This window comes from Cimex lectularius, unplaced genomic scaffold, assembly GCF_000648675.2.
Source record: "Cimex lectularius strain Harlan isolate CLEC.00 unplaced genomic scaffold, Clec_2.1 scaffold210, whole genome shotgun sequence".
Taxonomy (NCBI): domain Eukaryota; kingdom Metazoa; phylum Arthropoda; class Insecta; order Hemiptera; family Cimicidae; genus Cimex; species Cimex lectularius.
In genome coordinates this window covers 765,086-778,079 of record NW_019392884.1, presented here as the reverse complement: position 1 = coordinate 778,079, position 12,994 = coordinate 765,086, and the positions used below count along the sequence as shown (strand labels likewise).

The 12,994-nt window shown below is 37.7% G+C and overlaps 1 protein-coding gene across 1 annotated transcript in view; it reads right to left on the bottom strand.

Annotated features, from left to right (window-relative positions):
• The window catches only part of LOC106673984 (rhodopsin, GQ-coupled-like), a 48,343-nt gene extending 37,250 nt beyond the window's left edge, over nt 1-11,093 (bottom strand). Inside the window, exons 1-4 of the mRNA XM_024229046.1 lie at nt 11,068-11,093; nt 10,847-10,977; nt 3,747-3,889; nt 2,224-2,485 (exon numbers count right to left, since the gene is read on the bottom strand). Of these exons, the coding sequence (XP_024084814.1) occupies nt 2,224-2,485; nt 3,747-3,889; nt 10,847-10,977; nt 11,068-11,093 (562 nt within the window). The remainder of the gene's footprint in view (nt 1-2,223; nt 2,486-3,746; nt 3,890-10,846; nt 10,978-11,067) is intronic.
• Between the last annotated feature and the right edge of the window lie 1,901 nt (nt 11,094-12,994).

Below are 12,994 nucleotides of genomic sequence, written 5' to 3'. Positions count from 1 at the left end.
AACCAAGTCTGGGGCGAGGGTTGTGTTAATGAGTGCACTGTGCAAAGGTGGTTTAAAAAATTTCGGGAGGGAGATTTCAGCCTTGAAGATGAAGAAGGTCGTGGAAGGCCTTCCTCTCTTAATGATGATGTTCTGCGATCAGTGGTGGAAGAAAACCCCAAAACAACTGTTCGAGAACTTGCAGAGCAACTCAAAGTCAGTAAAACGACCGTCGCTGACCACCTCAAGGCGATTGGAAAAGTGAAAAAACTCGAAAATTGGGTTCCACACTCATTAAACGATCGCCAAAAAAATCAGCGCTTTGATGTTTGTGCATCACTTCTTTGTCGAAACAAAAATGACCCATTTCTGGCCAGAATTGTTACATGTGACGAAAAGTGGATTCTCTACGATAACACTAGACGTTCTGGACAGTGGCTCGACAAAGGAGAAGCTCCAATACATTTTCCAAAGCCCCCAACTCATCAAAAAAAGGTAATGGTTACGGTATGGTGGGCTTCATTTGGTTTAATACACTACAGCTTCTTAAATCCTGGCGAAACCATCAATGCTGAATCATACTGTAACCAAATTAATACCATGCATCAGAAATTGGCAGTAATGAAGCCCTCTTTGGTCAATCGGAAAGGGCCCATTTTGTTGCATGACAACGCTCGACCACATGTGTCACGTGTAACGTCACAAAAATTATTGGAGCTTGGCTATGAAACTTTGCCTCACCCACCCTACTCTCCGGACCTCTCGCCTACTGACTACCATTTTTTTAGACACCTGGACCACTACTTACAACACATAATATTCAAAAATCAAACGGAACTGGAAAATGCATTTATTGATTTTATCAATTCTAAAAATTCTGAATTCTACTCAGACGGAATTAATAAGTTACCAACACGTTGGGAGAAATGTATTGAGAGTATGGGAAATTATTTTGATTAAAGAACATTGCTTTAAAGTAACTAGTTTCTTTTTTTTTGTTTAATACCAAAATCCTGCATTATTTTCCGGACAACCCAATATTAACATAGCTCAAGTGGTAGAGCAGCGGCGTATTTAGCGATGGTCGTGGGTTCGAATCCCACTTGTGACACCAACTTTTTCATTTCAACCAATACATAAAGATTAATTAATTCAAAGTAGTTATTTGGTCAATTAGACCACGAAATTTAATGGATTTAATAAGTAAAACGAAGTATATGTTCACTAAAGCTCTCCGTGGCCATTTCATTTGTCGCCAAGAATTAAATCCTGATTACACGACATTTGAAAAAATGGCAAAAAGGAGGGAAAATTCGAAAGGTGGGGTTGAGATGGGAAGTTAGTGTCCGAGTGGATCGAAGTAACGATAGCTCAAGTGGTAGAGCAGCGACGTATTGAGCCGAAGGTCGTGGGTTCGAATCCCGCTCGTGACACTGACTTTTTCATTTTAACCAATACCTTACATAAAGATTAATTGAAAGAAGTTATTTGGTCAATTGGACCACGAAATTTAATGGATATATTAACATATTTGACAACAATGTAAATCTCCAAAAAGATAAAGAAAAGATATGCAACCAGTATCAGAATTTAATTAGCCTATTTAGAGACTATAATTTAAAAAGATGTAAATATGACCCCCATGTCAGAAAAATACACCTACAATCGAGAAAAAAGCCAATCGTCTGTTGACACTCAAAATGTACGGATCGAATTGGTTTGTAAAATATTAAAGGACCAAAAACCAATTTTATTATTGTTGATCTACGTACAGACTGAAAATTTGTAAAAACATAGGAAGTTTTTATAATCCACATTTAAATTTAATCCTGTAAACCGTTTAGTCTTTCTATTAAAGATGAAGAAAACGTACATTGTTATTTTTTTAAATTTATTCAGCTTTTAATATAAAAATCTACCTTTTATTAGATTAACACTATGGAATAATATTTTTGAACTTTTCCCTCTGCAATGCGTATTTACATAATACATCGTAAATGGGATAAATTTTCTTAAGTCATTAACGTACTTTAGAATTTTTGTGAAAAGTAAAATTAATGCTATATTTTTTAATTGGTCTTATAAAATAAAACAAAAAACGAGGGCTTCTTTCAATTACTTAATATAGTAGTCAAAATCAGTTTATTCTTATCAAAAATTATAAAATTTAATAAATTCCCCGTCAAAAATATCACAACTTTTATAAATCTCGATAAAAAAAATATTAAGTTAAAAATTATTTACCTGATGTCATGTCGACGCCGGCCATCTCTCTACCGTGGGCGAACACAGCTGACACGATGGACGTGTAGCAGTAGGTGATGACGGCGACGGGCACGATAAACCCAAAACCCAGTAGATACAGATAATAGACGGTATTGGATACGGTTTTGGTCGTGTAATCCCAAGAGCAGGAAGTTAACAAGCCTTCAAGGGTGTAACGAGACCATCCAAATAACGGTGGGGTCACCAGGCTGGTACAGTAAATCCAAGAAAAAAAACAAATCTAAAAAAAAATATTTTTTTAAAGTTTAATTTAAAGATTTAATATTAAGTTTATAGTAAACAATTTCCTTTTATTTCTGTTTTGTAACAAAAATTTTATAGGTCCGTTGTCCTGAATGATATTGCATTTGGCGAAACGTCGCAAGGAATTGTTTGCAAAGAATCTTATTTTTTTAGGTTCGGTCAAAATCGAATGTGTTGTAGCCAACACACGTATTTACCATCACGATGGGGAATTTTTGGTTTTAAAAGTTTCATTGCCCAACCTGGAATCAATTTATGAATTATGTTTCGATATTTTTTACTCTTCTCTAACCAGGTTAAACTTTGCCAAGCAATTAGACGGTATTGTAAGAAGTAGTGACCGAAATTTGGAAAGATGCGACAATAAAGTTTCTCTTAACAACTTTCTCTTCCCTACCATCTGAACATGACAGATGTCATAAATCGTTAATCTGATTTTATGATTGTGGAAGCAGTAAACCGTGTTATTTTTTATTTCGTAATTGTCACTTCAATAATCAGTAACGATATCTCTTCAAATAGAACATCCTGTAAGCCCACCAATGTAGATCAAACCTAATGAATAATTTTTAAAAAATCGTTCAAGTAGAAAAACTACCAAAAACTGTAAACTTTGTTAACAAATTAATTATGGTTTTTAGTTGAAAAAAAAGTCAGTGTCACGAGCGGGATTCGAACCCACGACCTTCGGCTAGATACGCCGCTACTCTACCACTTGAGCTAGTTACTTCGATCCACTCGGACACTAACTTCCTATCTCAACCCCACCTTTGAATTTGAAAAATGGCAAAAAGGAGAGAAAATTCGAAAGGTGCGGTTGAGATAAAAAGTTACTAGCATATGGAGCCGGTAGGTCGTGGGTTCGATTCCCGCTCGTGAGACTGACTTTTTTATCTCAACTAAAAACCTTAATTAATCGAAAGATATTAATTGGTCAAGCAGACAACGAAAACTAGGGAATTTAATTAGTTTGTTAACAAAGTCTTACATCATTTTTTTTAATTGAACATTATAACTCATAAGGTGGGGTTGAGATGGGAAGTTGGTGTCCGAGTGGATCGAGGTCACGATAGCTCAAGTGGTAGAGCAGCGGCGTATCTAGCCGAAGATCGTGGGTTCGAATCCCGCTCGTGTCATTGACTTTTTTTCATCTCAACTAAAAACCTTAATTAATTGTTATAGGTTTTAATTAATTGCATACTGAGTTTCTTTGACTTAAAATTGAATGTTTAAATTACTTTTCTAGCTCCACGTCTTGTCAATTTCCAGCTGGACAAAGGCCTGGAAGTGATGACGAGGTACCGCTCGACGGAAATCGCCGCCAGGGTGAAAATGGACATCATGCCGAAGAAACCGACGCCAAATGCGTAGAAAACACACCCTAGAAAAAAGTTACAAATTATTTAACAATAAAAATTATACATTGTGCCATCTAAGTGTTAAAATAAAAAATCAATGTGTCCTTTACAAAATGAATCGATTCATTCGAGTAAAACCCGTTAATCCAAAAGTCTTCTTTTACCTCCGAACAAGAACAATAAGTCCTTCAAGACTTCAAAAGCGTCCCGTTTAAGAAGGTAAAATGAATTTTTGCGGCTTGAGAGAAAAAGCTCAAAGCTTAAGGACACAGCTTTTCTAATCTGGATGAGCGTATCCTCGCATTGAAAAGAATAAAACGCTAACGTTGCTAAATACATCCTAAAATCCTTTTTAAATTGACTTCTCTTTATTACACGTCAGCATCATAAGTTTTCATTCGAGAGAATTATGGATTTCTTTTTTTTAAATGATTAAAAAAAAAGGATTCAATTATCTCAAAATAGATTAAAATTTCCTCGTGGTTTCTTTTTGAAACACGGGTCAGTAAAACGTTTTATTGCAACTAAAAATAGTACGTATATTTTATAAATCTTTTATGCATCCGAATATCAAATACCGTAAAAAGGTTTTTCTTTTTTATCCACGTCGTTGAACTTATTCATGTATGATCTGTGGATCAAGTACGTAAATTAATCCTTAAAATTCCGATATCAAAGACCTCAGGCTTTCCCTGACATCACTGTTGTTTTCGCCACACGGCTTTCCATAAAAATGTAAACTTTTAACTTTTGTGATTCATTGTCCAAAAAATATTAACTTTTTCTACAACGTGCTTCATCAATCCTTATCCGGGGACAAAACAGCCATTAACCACCACGAAACAAACCGGATACCAACTTAAAATGAAACACTTCATTTTTCATTAAATACTTTTAAATGGATGGACGTCACTAAGAAAGACATAATCCGCAGAAGGACTAGATGAAAAAAAAACCCAGCGCCACGACCTCTTTATAGCCTAATGGCGCAGCTATCCAGACGATCGAACTCAAATGTTTGACAGCAGTCAAAATTAATGTGATAATCCCAGTTGAATTTGATAAAAGTGTTTTATATCATTTTTAATAATACATTTTTATGGCCAAGGTACAACCATTAAGTTCTATTGAATCGTCATGTTAGAAGTTGAATAATAAAAAAGTTCATTTTAGTATTATAATCAAAATGACCTCTACTGCTGCTTTGGAAAAATTAAAATCTAACTAAATATGCAATTTGGTCATTACCATTTTGGTCTTCTTATACTGGCTTGGGTTGGCCTGTCAGATGGCTTTCGGGATATCTTGATTTTCGGTATTTCAGACAGAAATGAAAAAACTCATCAAAGATGATTAGAACAAAATGTTCGATGAACATGACGGACCCTTTTATCATCACAGAAAGTATTGGCACAACTTACCCTAAGAAGTGTTAAGACTAGAATAGTCTTCTAGTTAATAGTACTGCTGACTGGACACTGCAAACTTTTGAGGCATAATTAAAGACTCGGAGGAGCAGAAATATACCAGTGCAGATATTGCCAGGAAGAAGAGGAAACAGTAATATGTGTTCTGTTAGTGCGAAGGCATATACTAATTCGGGTAGAGGTAAAGCCTTGTACAGTACTCGCACGAGCACTTAAAGCTTTGGGGTCTGATAAAAGCTTTAAGCTTAGCAAAGTAGATAATAATGGAGATAACACCATTGACAAATTAACCAATGACCTTTAACCATTAAAAACATGACGTGAAATCCAAATCAGCTAATGTCCTCGTGCTTAAAAAAAATGTATTATTTTATACTGAAACGATACTTAACGGACTGATTCTGAAGCGTCTGTTAGAGAACGAATTTCATCAGATGGGGGGGAGGTTCTACATGGAAGTTGCCTGGGACAATTTCTTTTTTTAGTATGTACATCAAGGTTTCTCCTACATTTTAAAAAATTCATTAGATTTCTTGGTCCGATTGTCCAAATAATATATTTCAATTAATTAATCTCTATGTAAGGTATGGGGTCAGATAAAAAAGTGAGTGTCACGTGCGGGATTCGAACTCATGGCTAAATACGCCGCTGCTCTACCACTTGAGCTATTGTGACTTCAAAGTCTCGAGTGGTAGAGCAGCGGCGTATTTAGCCGAAGGTCGTGGGTTCGAATCGCGCTCGTGGCACTGACTTTTTTATCTCAATCAATACCTTACATAAATTTTAAAAAATGTCTGATTATTTAACCATTCTTTCATGTAATTTAAATACATTTTGGCATATGAGCATAATTCATAATCATTTAAAGTTCTAAAATATTTTATATATTTTCCCTTAACATAGATTTATGGTCTGATAAAAAGTCTTACGCTTAACGAAGTGCTCTAAACAAAGTTGCACAATAGACCAATATTGGTCGCGGAGCCTTTAAGACTTAAAAAGAACGACTCCTTTTTTTATTTTTAACCCTCGGTATTTTCATAATGTAATATTTATTATATACCATATAAAAACGTTCGTTCTTATTTTTATCATTTTGTTATCTTACTGCTTTATCTTTTCTCATTAGGTTTGTATATTTTTGTATTAAATATTCTTCCTCATTCTTTTGAAACAAGGTTTTTTCATAGTTTTGCTGCCTTTTTCTCTTTGAAGTAACTGTGTTATAATTTTTATTATAAGCTTTATAGCATAATATAAGCAACAGGTTGGCCACTCGTTGCAGAATTCTCCTACAACGCACACAGAGAAAAAAATATTGACTTTATGTATGCTTTTGTAGAAAATATAGAAATATAGAAAAACACACTTTTTATACAAGATTTCATACGTTTTTGGTTTTTTTCACTTCAGTATGGACATTATCGAATAAATTAATTTTAATGCAAATTTAAAAGGATCTAACCATGTGCCATTTATTTGTTCGATTGAGCTCTTTCTCTGTCCAATTTTGTTCAAATTTGGAAATATAATGTTGCCTTTTTTATTAATCGTTATTGACCCCATTTCCTGTACGGTTTGTAACAGTTTATAACATTTTAACGTAAAAACAAATTTTTTTGTGTAAAGATCATCAAACATTACTTCATACAAGACCAGCGTAGCAGTTAAAAAAGATCTAACAAAGGGCCACTCTGATTTATTTCCCCTTTGAATTATACCAAGAAGTGGGTGAACACCTTTCTGCAACTGTCTCCTTTTGAATTGAAATGTAAGGTCATTCCACCCTTTGTAAAAAGAGCTTTTAGAAAATAACCCTTAAAATTCCTTTTTTTCTTTTTCTGCTGTTTCTAAAAAAATAGTGAAAAATGTTTAATTTAATATATCTAATATTTAAAAATTTTTAAAAACATAGGATAGTGTTTCTTGTTGAAATTAAGTCTAATATGTATATGTCCATGTTCATATGTACATTATATCAATTTATTTGTTAAAATGGTATTAGTTCAGGGTTTTAAAAGGTTTATTTGTTAAAATTTGAGAAGGTCAATATTATTAATATTTACAACCGATTTTTAAACTTTAAATTAATGTTGGCATTATTTATAACCTCTTAGGTAAAAGAATGTAAAATCAAATAACCTGAAAAGACCTTAAACCCAGTGAAAATTTGAGTGGATGTGTACTCAACATTACATAACAATAAATACACCAGATAATTAGTGCCTTGTAAGTAGTGAGGTTGTAAGGGTTGTTTTTTATTAAACTGACGTTAAGAAAGAAGATATAATAAACCTACTTTGGCCACTGGCTCCCCTTACTATAATAACAATTTTCCATGGAAAAAACCGCTTTATATCCCGTTTCTGAATTCCTGGAACTCCCCTTAAATAAATTCTACGATGAACAACAGCGTAAACCCTCTAGGAAATTTTACAGTAACAAATTGCACGATATTACTATTTTTTTAAGTAGCGGTAACTTGACACGAAAATACACGGTGAAAGCACAAAATTTTTTAAAAACCGTTTTTACTGGTAAACTGAAAACAAGGAGAAACTATAATGGCATAACGCGTACAGATGTTCCCATCTTTACTCATGGGTGTTGAGACCCGTGAGGATCTTTAACGTCCGGACTTATCCCCGAGAGGACTTCTCAGTCGCCCAGTGTTCTCAAAGAGAAGACTAGGAATATTTTACATGGATGGACTTGATTTCATTGGCTAGCGAGGTGGTACAATGCTAACCAAGCTCAGAAGTGCTCCATACATGTGCCTTGAAAAAGGCAGTTTTGTGGTTTCCGGCACAGCCTTCGAGCCGTTTCACCACCCCTGGAGAGTAGAGAAGGCACTATCTCCGGCTCAGGTTGGCCGGTACCCTCCAGCTAGGGTATAATTTGTTTACAAACCACGAGTCCTCAACTCAATTACTAGAGCCGCTTGGATACTCTACTCCAGGATTATTTTTAAGGTGGGACTGATCGCCCACCCGGGAGTTCGAACGAACCCCATACTGATGCATCGTTGCCTAAGGGGTGCGGGTTGAGAAACCCAGGAAGCCTCTGCCAAAGCAGAGGGGGGTAAGGAAGAGAAAGGAAAATTAGGAAAAGAAGGGTATAGGGGGGAAATTGCCTTTATCATTGGTTGCCCCAAGGCACCAGGGTTGATGGTCGGATTTTGCCTGAACCCACAAGGAAGTTGTCCCTGTAGGAATAACGCGTAGTCTTTCCCGTATACTCGGTCGTCCTAAAAAGAAGAATGAGGATCTTTAACGTCCGCACCTAGCCTATTCGGCCTTATCGGACTTTTGATTCTCAAGATGAGAGCAGCATTGGTGTAGAGGCGCCCCAGCCCCTTAGGGCCGAGACAACCTCGCTCTCCGCTTGTCCACTCCGAATGGTCGGGCCCACACTGTGCATCGGGTCGTATGCCGCACGTAAAGGGCTAACAGGCCGAAATACATCAGCCTGTTCTCCCGCGTACTCCCTAGATATAGAAGGCCACTCTATCTCCCTGAGTATAGGGGCTCCCCTAGCGTAGAAACTTCCGGGAACTCCCTGACAGTGGTTTAGTTTAAAGTAGAATTGCTGACCACACCCTAGATGAGCACCGCCTACCGTAAATCTCTTATCGAGCTCAGCCTACACCTGCCAAGCGCATTCGAGGGACGCCATACGCTCAGCTTAGGTGGTCCGATCCTTCGCTTCCCCAAGGGTACCACGCCGGTCATACGCACAACAATGCAAAGCATACTCGAGTCGGAGACACCGATTCACTACCCGTTTCCGTTCGCTTACGCACGCATTCGAGGGGCTATTCAGCATGATCATCGCATCCTCAACTCTTCCACGCTGTCGTCCGGTCGCTACGTCTCCCGTGAACCGAGGTAAGTACGCTGGCCATACGCAAGCTTCACGAAGGTCACAGATAGAAGACAGCCTCTATCTAAGTTACCGCCAGGGGCGTCACCACGCGCCACCACGAAACCTTTCCCATTGAAACATTGGGCTGATTTTGAAATATTTAAGTTACCCCGTAGTACAGACGGCCGTACACCCTCCCCCGACTATGCAGACAGGATCTAGTGCACTGGCTCTCGTGTGACTCTACTAAGGTACCCGCCGCCCATGCCGACACGAGTACAGCTTGAGTTTCAGAGAGGTTGCCACGACCTCTGGGCTGCACCTTTATTTTGTGCCCGGATACCCCCTTGCAGCCAAGGGTTGGGAGGGGTCGGTCACAGGATAGAATGAAGGAACTCGGATTGAGAAAAAAGGGCCGTGGATGAGAACACGAGGTTAGCCGTTTCGGGGTCTCGAGTCTCAAACCACAGTATACCACCCGTCGTCGCCGTAGTTCCACACGTAGCGCGCCACGACTCCCAGGGTGGGTGAGACGAGATGGCCTTTCAAGATCCGAACAAGTGGCCCTATCCCAGCCAGTCGTCTCGGGAGGATGAATCCGAGTCTGCGGGAACACAATCCCGCAGGTCGGATTGGGAACCTCAATCGCAAGTATCCACTCTTCACAATCAGAGCGCTCGTTGTGGGCGACCGGTTCCTCAGGCTTTCGCAGTTTCCCTTTTGGTTCCCTGCTACTCCCCGAAGGCCGAATGTCTCTCACACCTGGGCTTGAGAGACTCTGCCTCAGCGATTTGCAACCCTGAATCGCACATGGAGGCAAGGTACAATAGTACAATTAGTACACAATGGATGTCAAATATGGCCTTTGAAGATAGCCCTGCTGAGAAAAAATTATATGATCGACCGTTCCCTTTGCTTGGGCTTATATGCAAGAAGAAAAAAAAAAGGTAGAATTCCATACAAACCCATAACCTTTTAACATTTCCCGACTTAACAAAACGCCTACAGCAACGGAGCCTCGCCCGCAATGCCACCATAAATCAGCAGCATCTCCGTAGGTCATCCCGCAGGCTTTTTATTTAACTGCTTTGTAAAATATGGTCAATACTTATTATGTCGGTAAATAATTCGATTCAGTCGTAATTTGACAGAAATCTGTAACCGTCGATTTCTCCATTAATCTCTTATGGTATTCGTCGTTAACAAATCTGCTTACAAAATCAGCAATAGTAGTCAGACTAGGATATGAATCATCCTCGCTCAAAACATTAAAGTACATAAAACAGGAGAGAAGCCTGAATAGGCAAAATTACCATTATTGAATTAAGCCCCCACGACCTGATCTCTACGTGGCTTACGAAGTTCTATACAGCAATTAAATTGCACCAAACTTCCCATGCTCTATTTCAGATATCTCCGATGTATTATAAAATACGACAAAATAATTATAAAAAAATTTAATAAGGTATATACATGGTAATATAACTTGATTGGACCGTTAGAATATTATAAATATTTTTAAAGTTTTCTTACCGATTTAAATATTAAAAGAGAGCAATGTACGATGTAACAGAGGTGTCAGCTAACACGAAACCTCAAAGAAGATTCCGGTAAGTGTATATAAAACTTGTGAAAAAGAATAAAGCTTTGACTTGGAATTTGATGATAAAATGCTTAAATTTAGCTTACCTGTTGAGCCAAAGGCCCATTTTCCTTTGAACGATGAAACGACGACCATAATATGCAGGCATGAAGTTCCAAGATCTCCGATGGCCAAGTTTATAATAAGGCAGGAAAACGGGCTCTGGAGCCTCCTGAACCTGAAATAAATAATTATTCAAACTTAGTCTTTGCTAATAATGAATGAAGAAGCTTTTCTAAAAGTTTTTAAAATACGTACAATTTTTTACAAAAAATTATCGCTTAGAGAATCCATAACAGCAAACACATAAAATTATTGTTTCTTTTTGGTTAGCCGACGAATAAATAATTGAAATGGTTAATTAAATCAATTTACTTTTGAGATTACATAGCCTAACAATTCATAAATGAAATTGTCAGTTTAAAGCTTTTAAAGTCTCATTCTTTGGTGGGTGGGCTACTCAGGCAATAAAATATTTAAGTTAAGCCCTATTTAGAAACATCCCCTGTATCGTTTCCAAAGCTTCCTTTATTATCTTGATTTGGTGAAGCATTATGTACTTTAAAAGGCTTTATTGATCTAATATGACGTAAACTTCAAATAGATTTTAACACTTGTAAGAGAAAAAAAGTCAGTAAATAATAATAACAAAACGTAATATTTTGGAAAAGTTAGTGTCATAAAAAGAAAAAATCCAAAATAGATATACAATTGGGTTTTACAAAATATGGTGAATAACAATAAACAAATACATCAAGATTTAAAAAAAATGGAAATAATATGTAAAAATATGCTGGACTTCATTATGCCATTTTGCGTCTCAAATCAAAGAAAGCTTTGATTATTAGAATTAATTAAGGTTTTTAGTTGAGATAAAAAAGTCAATGGCACGAGCGGGATTGGAACCCACGATCTTCGGCTTGATACGCCGCTGCTCTACCACTTGAGCTATCGTGACCTCGGTCCACTCGGACACCAATTTCCCATCTCAACCGCACCTTTTGAACTTTCCCTCCTTTTTGCCATTTTTTTATCTCAACTAAAAACCTTAATTAATTGTAATATATTAATTGGTCAAGCGGACCACGAAATTAGTGAATTTTTTGATTATTAGTTTTGACTTTCATACTCCTAAAATATTCCAATCCCACCAACCAAGGAGCCATCGTAATCATTGCATTTGTACTTCACACAACTTGCTTTACTAAATCTTGCAAATACGTTTATCCGAATGCTCCCTAGACCAATAAACCTAGTGAACGAATACAGTGAATGACCACACATGGTACTAAAACATTTCGACTAGGAAAATAAAAATTCACTTCTCTCTAGCGGACAATAATTGAAGAAAATCATAGGCTTTTATACTGGCCATTGTTCGTTTAATTAATTCATCAAAATAATGGGAAAACTGAAACAAAAATATGCCGACTATGCATTGAGACTGCAAAGATATCGCAATTAATGTATTTATTAGCGTGAGTGTTCAAATTCCTACTGGTATACTGACGACTCCAAAATCGACAAGGGTACGGGATCTGGGTCGTTGGGATGAACCCCAAGACCGAACTGACGGTAAAACTAGGCAAGTATGCTACAGTTGTCCAGTCTGAAGTCATAGCGATTGAACTGCGCCAGAACAATAAAAAGGCTAGGAATGCATTCCCGGAAGATAGCCATTTTTTTCTGACAGCCAGGCAGCTTTCAGGGCGTTAGCCTCATGCGAGGCGAAGGCAAAAAGTGTTTGGAAATGCATGGAAGCCCTGATGGAAATCAGCGACATTAATGACCTGACCCTTGCATGGGTCTCTGGACATTCGGGGCATAGAGGCAACGAAAAGGTTGACATGTTCGCCAAAAAGGGAGCCAACATGGACTCTATGGGCCCAGAACCCAACTGCGGCCTAGCAACCTGCCACAAAAGAGGATAAACCTTACAATGGTACCAACCTGGTGGAACAATACTACAGGTATGAGGCACGGGAAGAGATTCATAGAAGGACCATCCGCAAAACGTACAAAAGAATGGAAGGCAACCGCAACCAGTTTTGGTTGGACTCCTGACGAGGCACTGCCAGTTAAGAAAGCACAAGCACCAGATAGGAGTACAGACGGAAGAAACACTGTGGAGATACTGCCAGGAAGAGGAGACCGCAGAAAACATTCTATGTTTCTGTAAAGGTCTATGTAGGTGC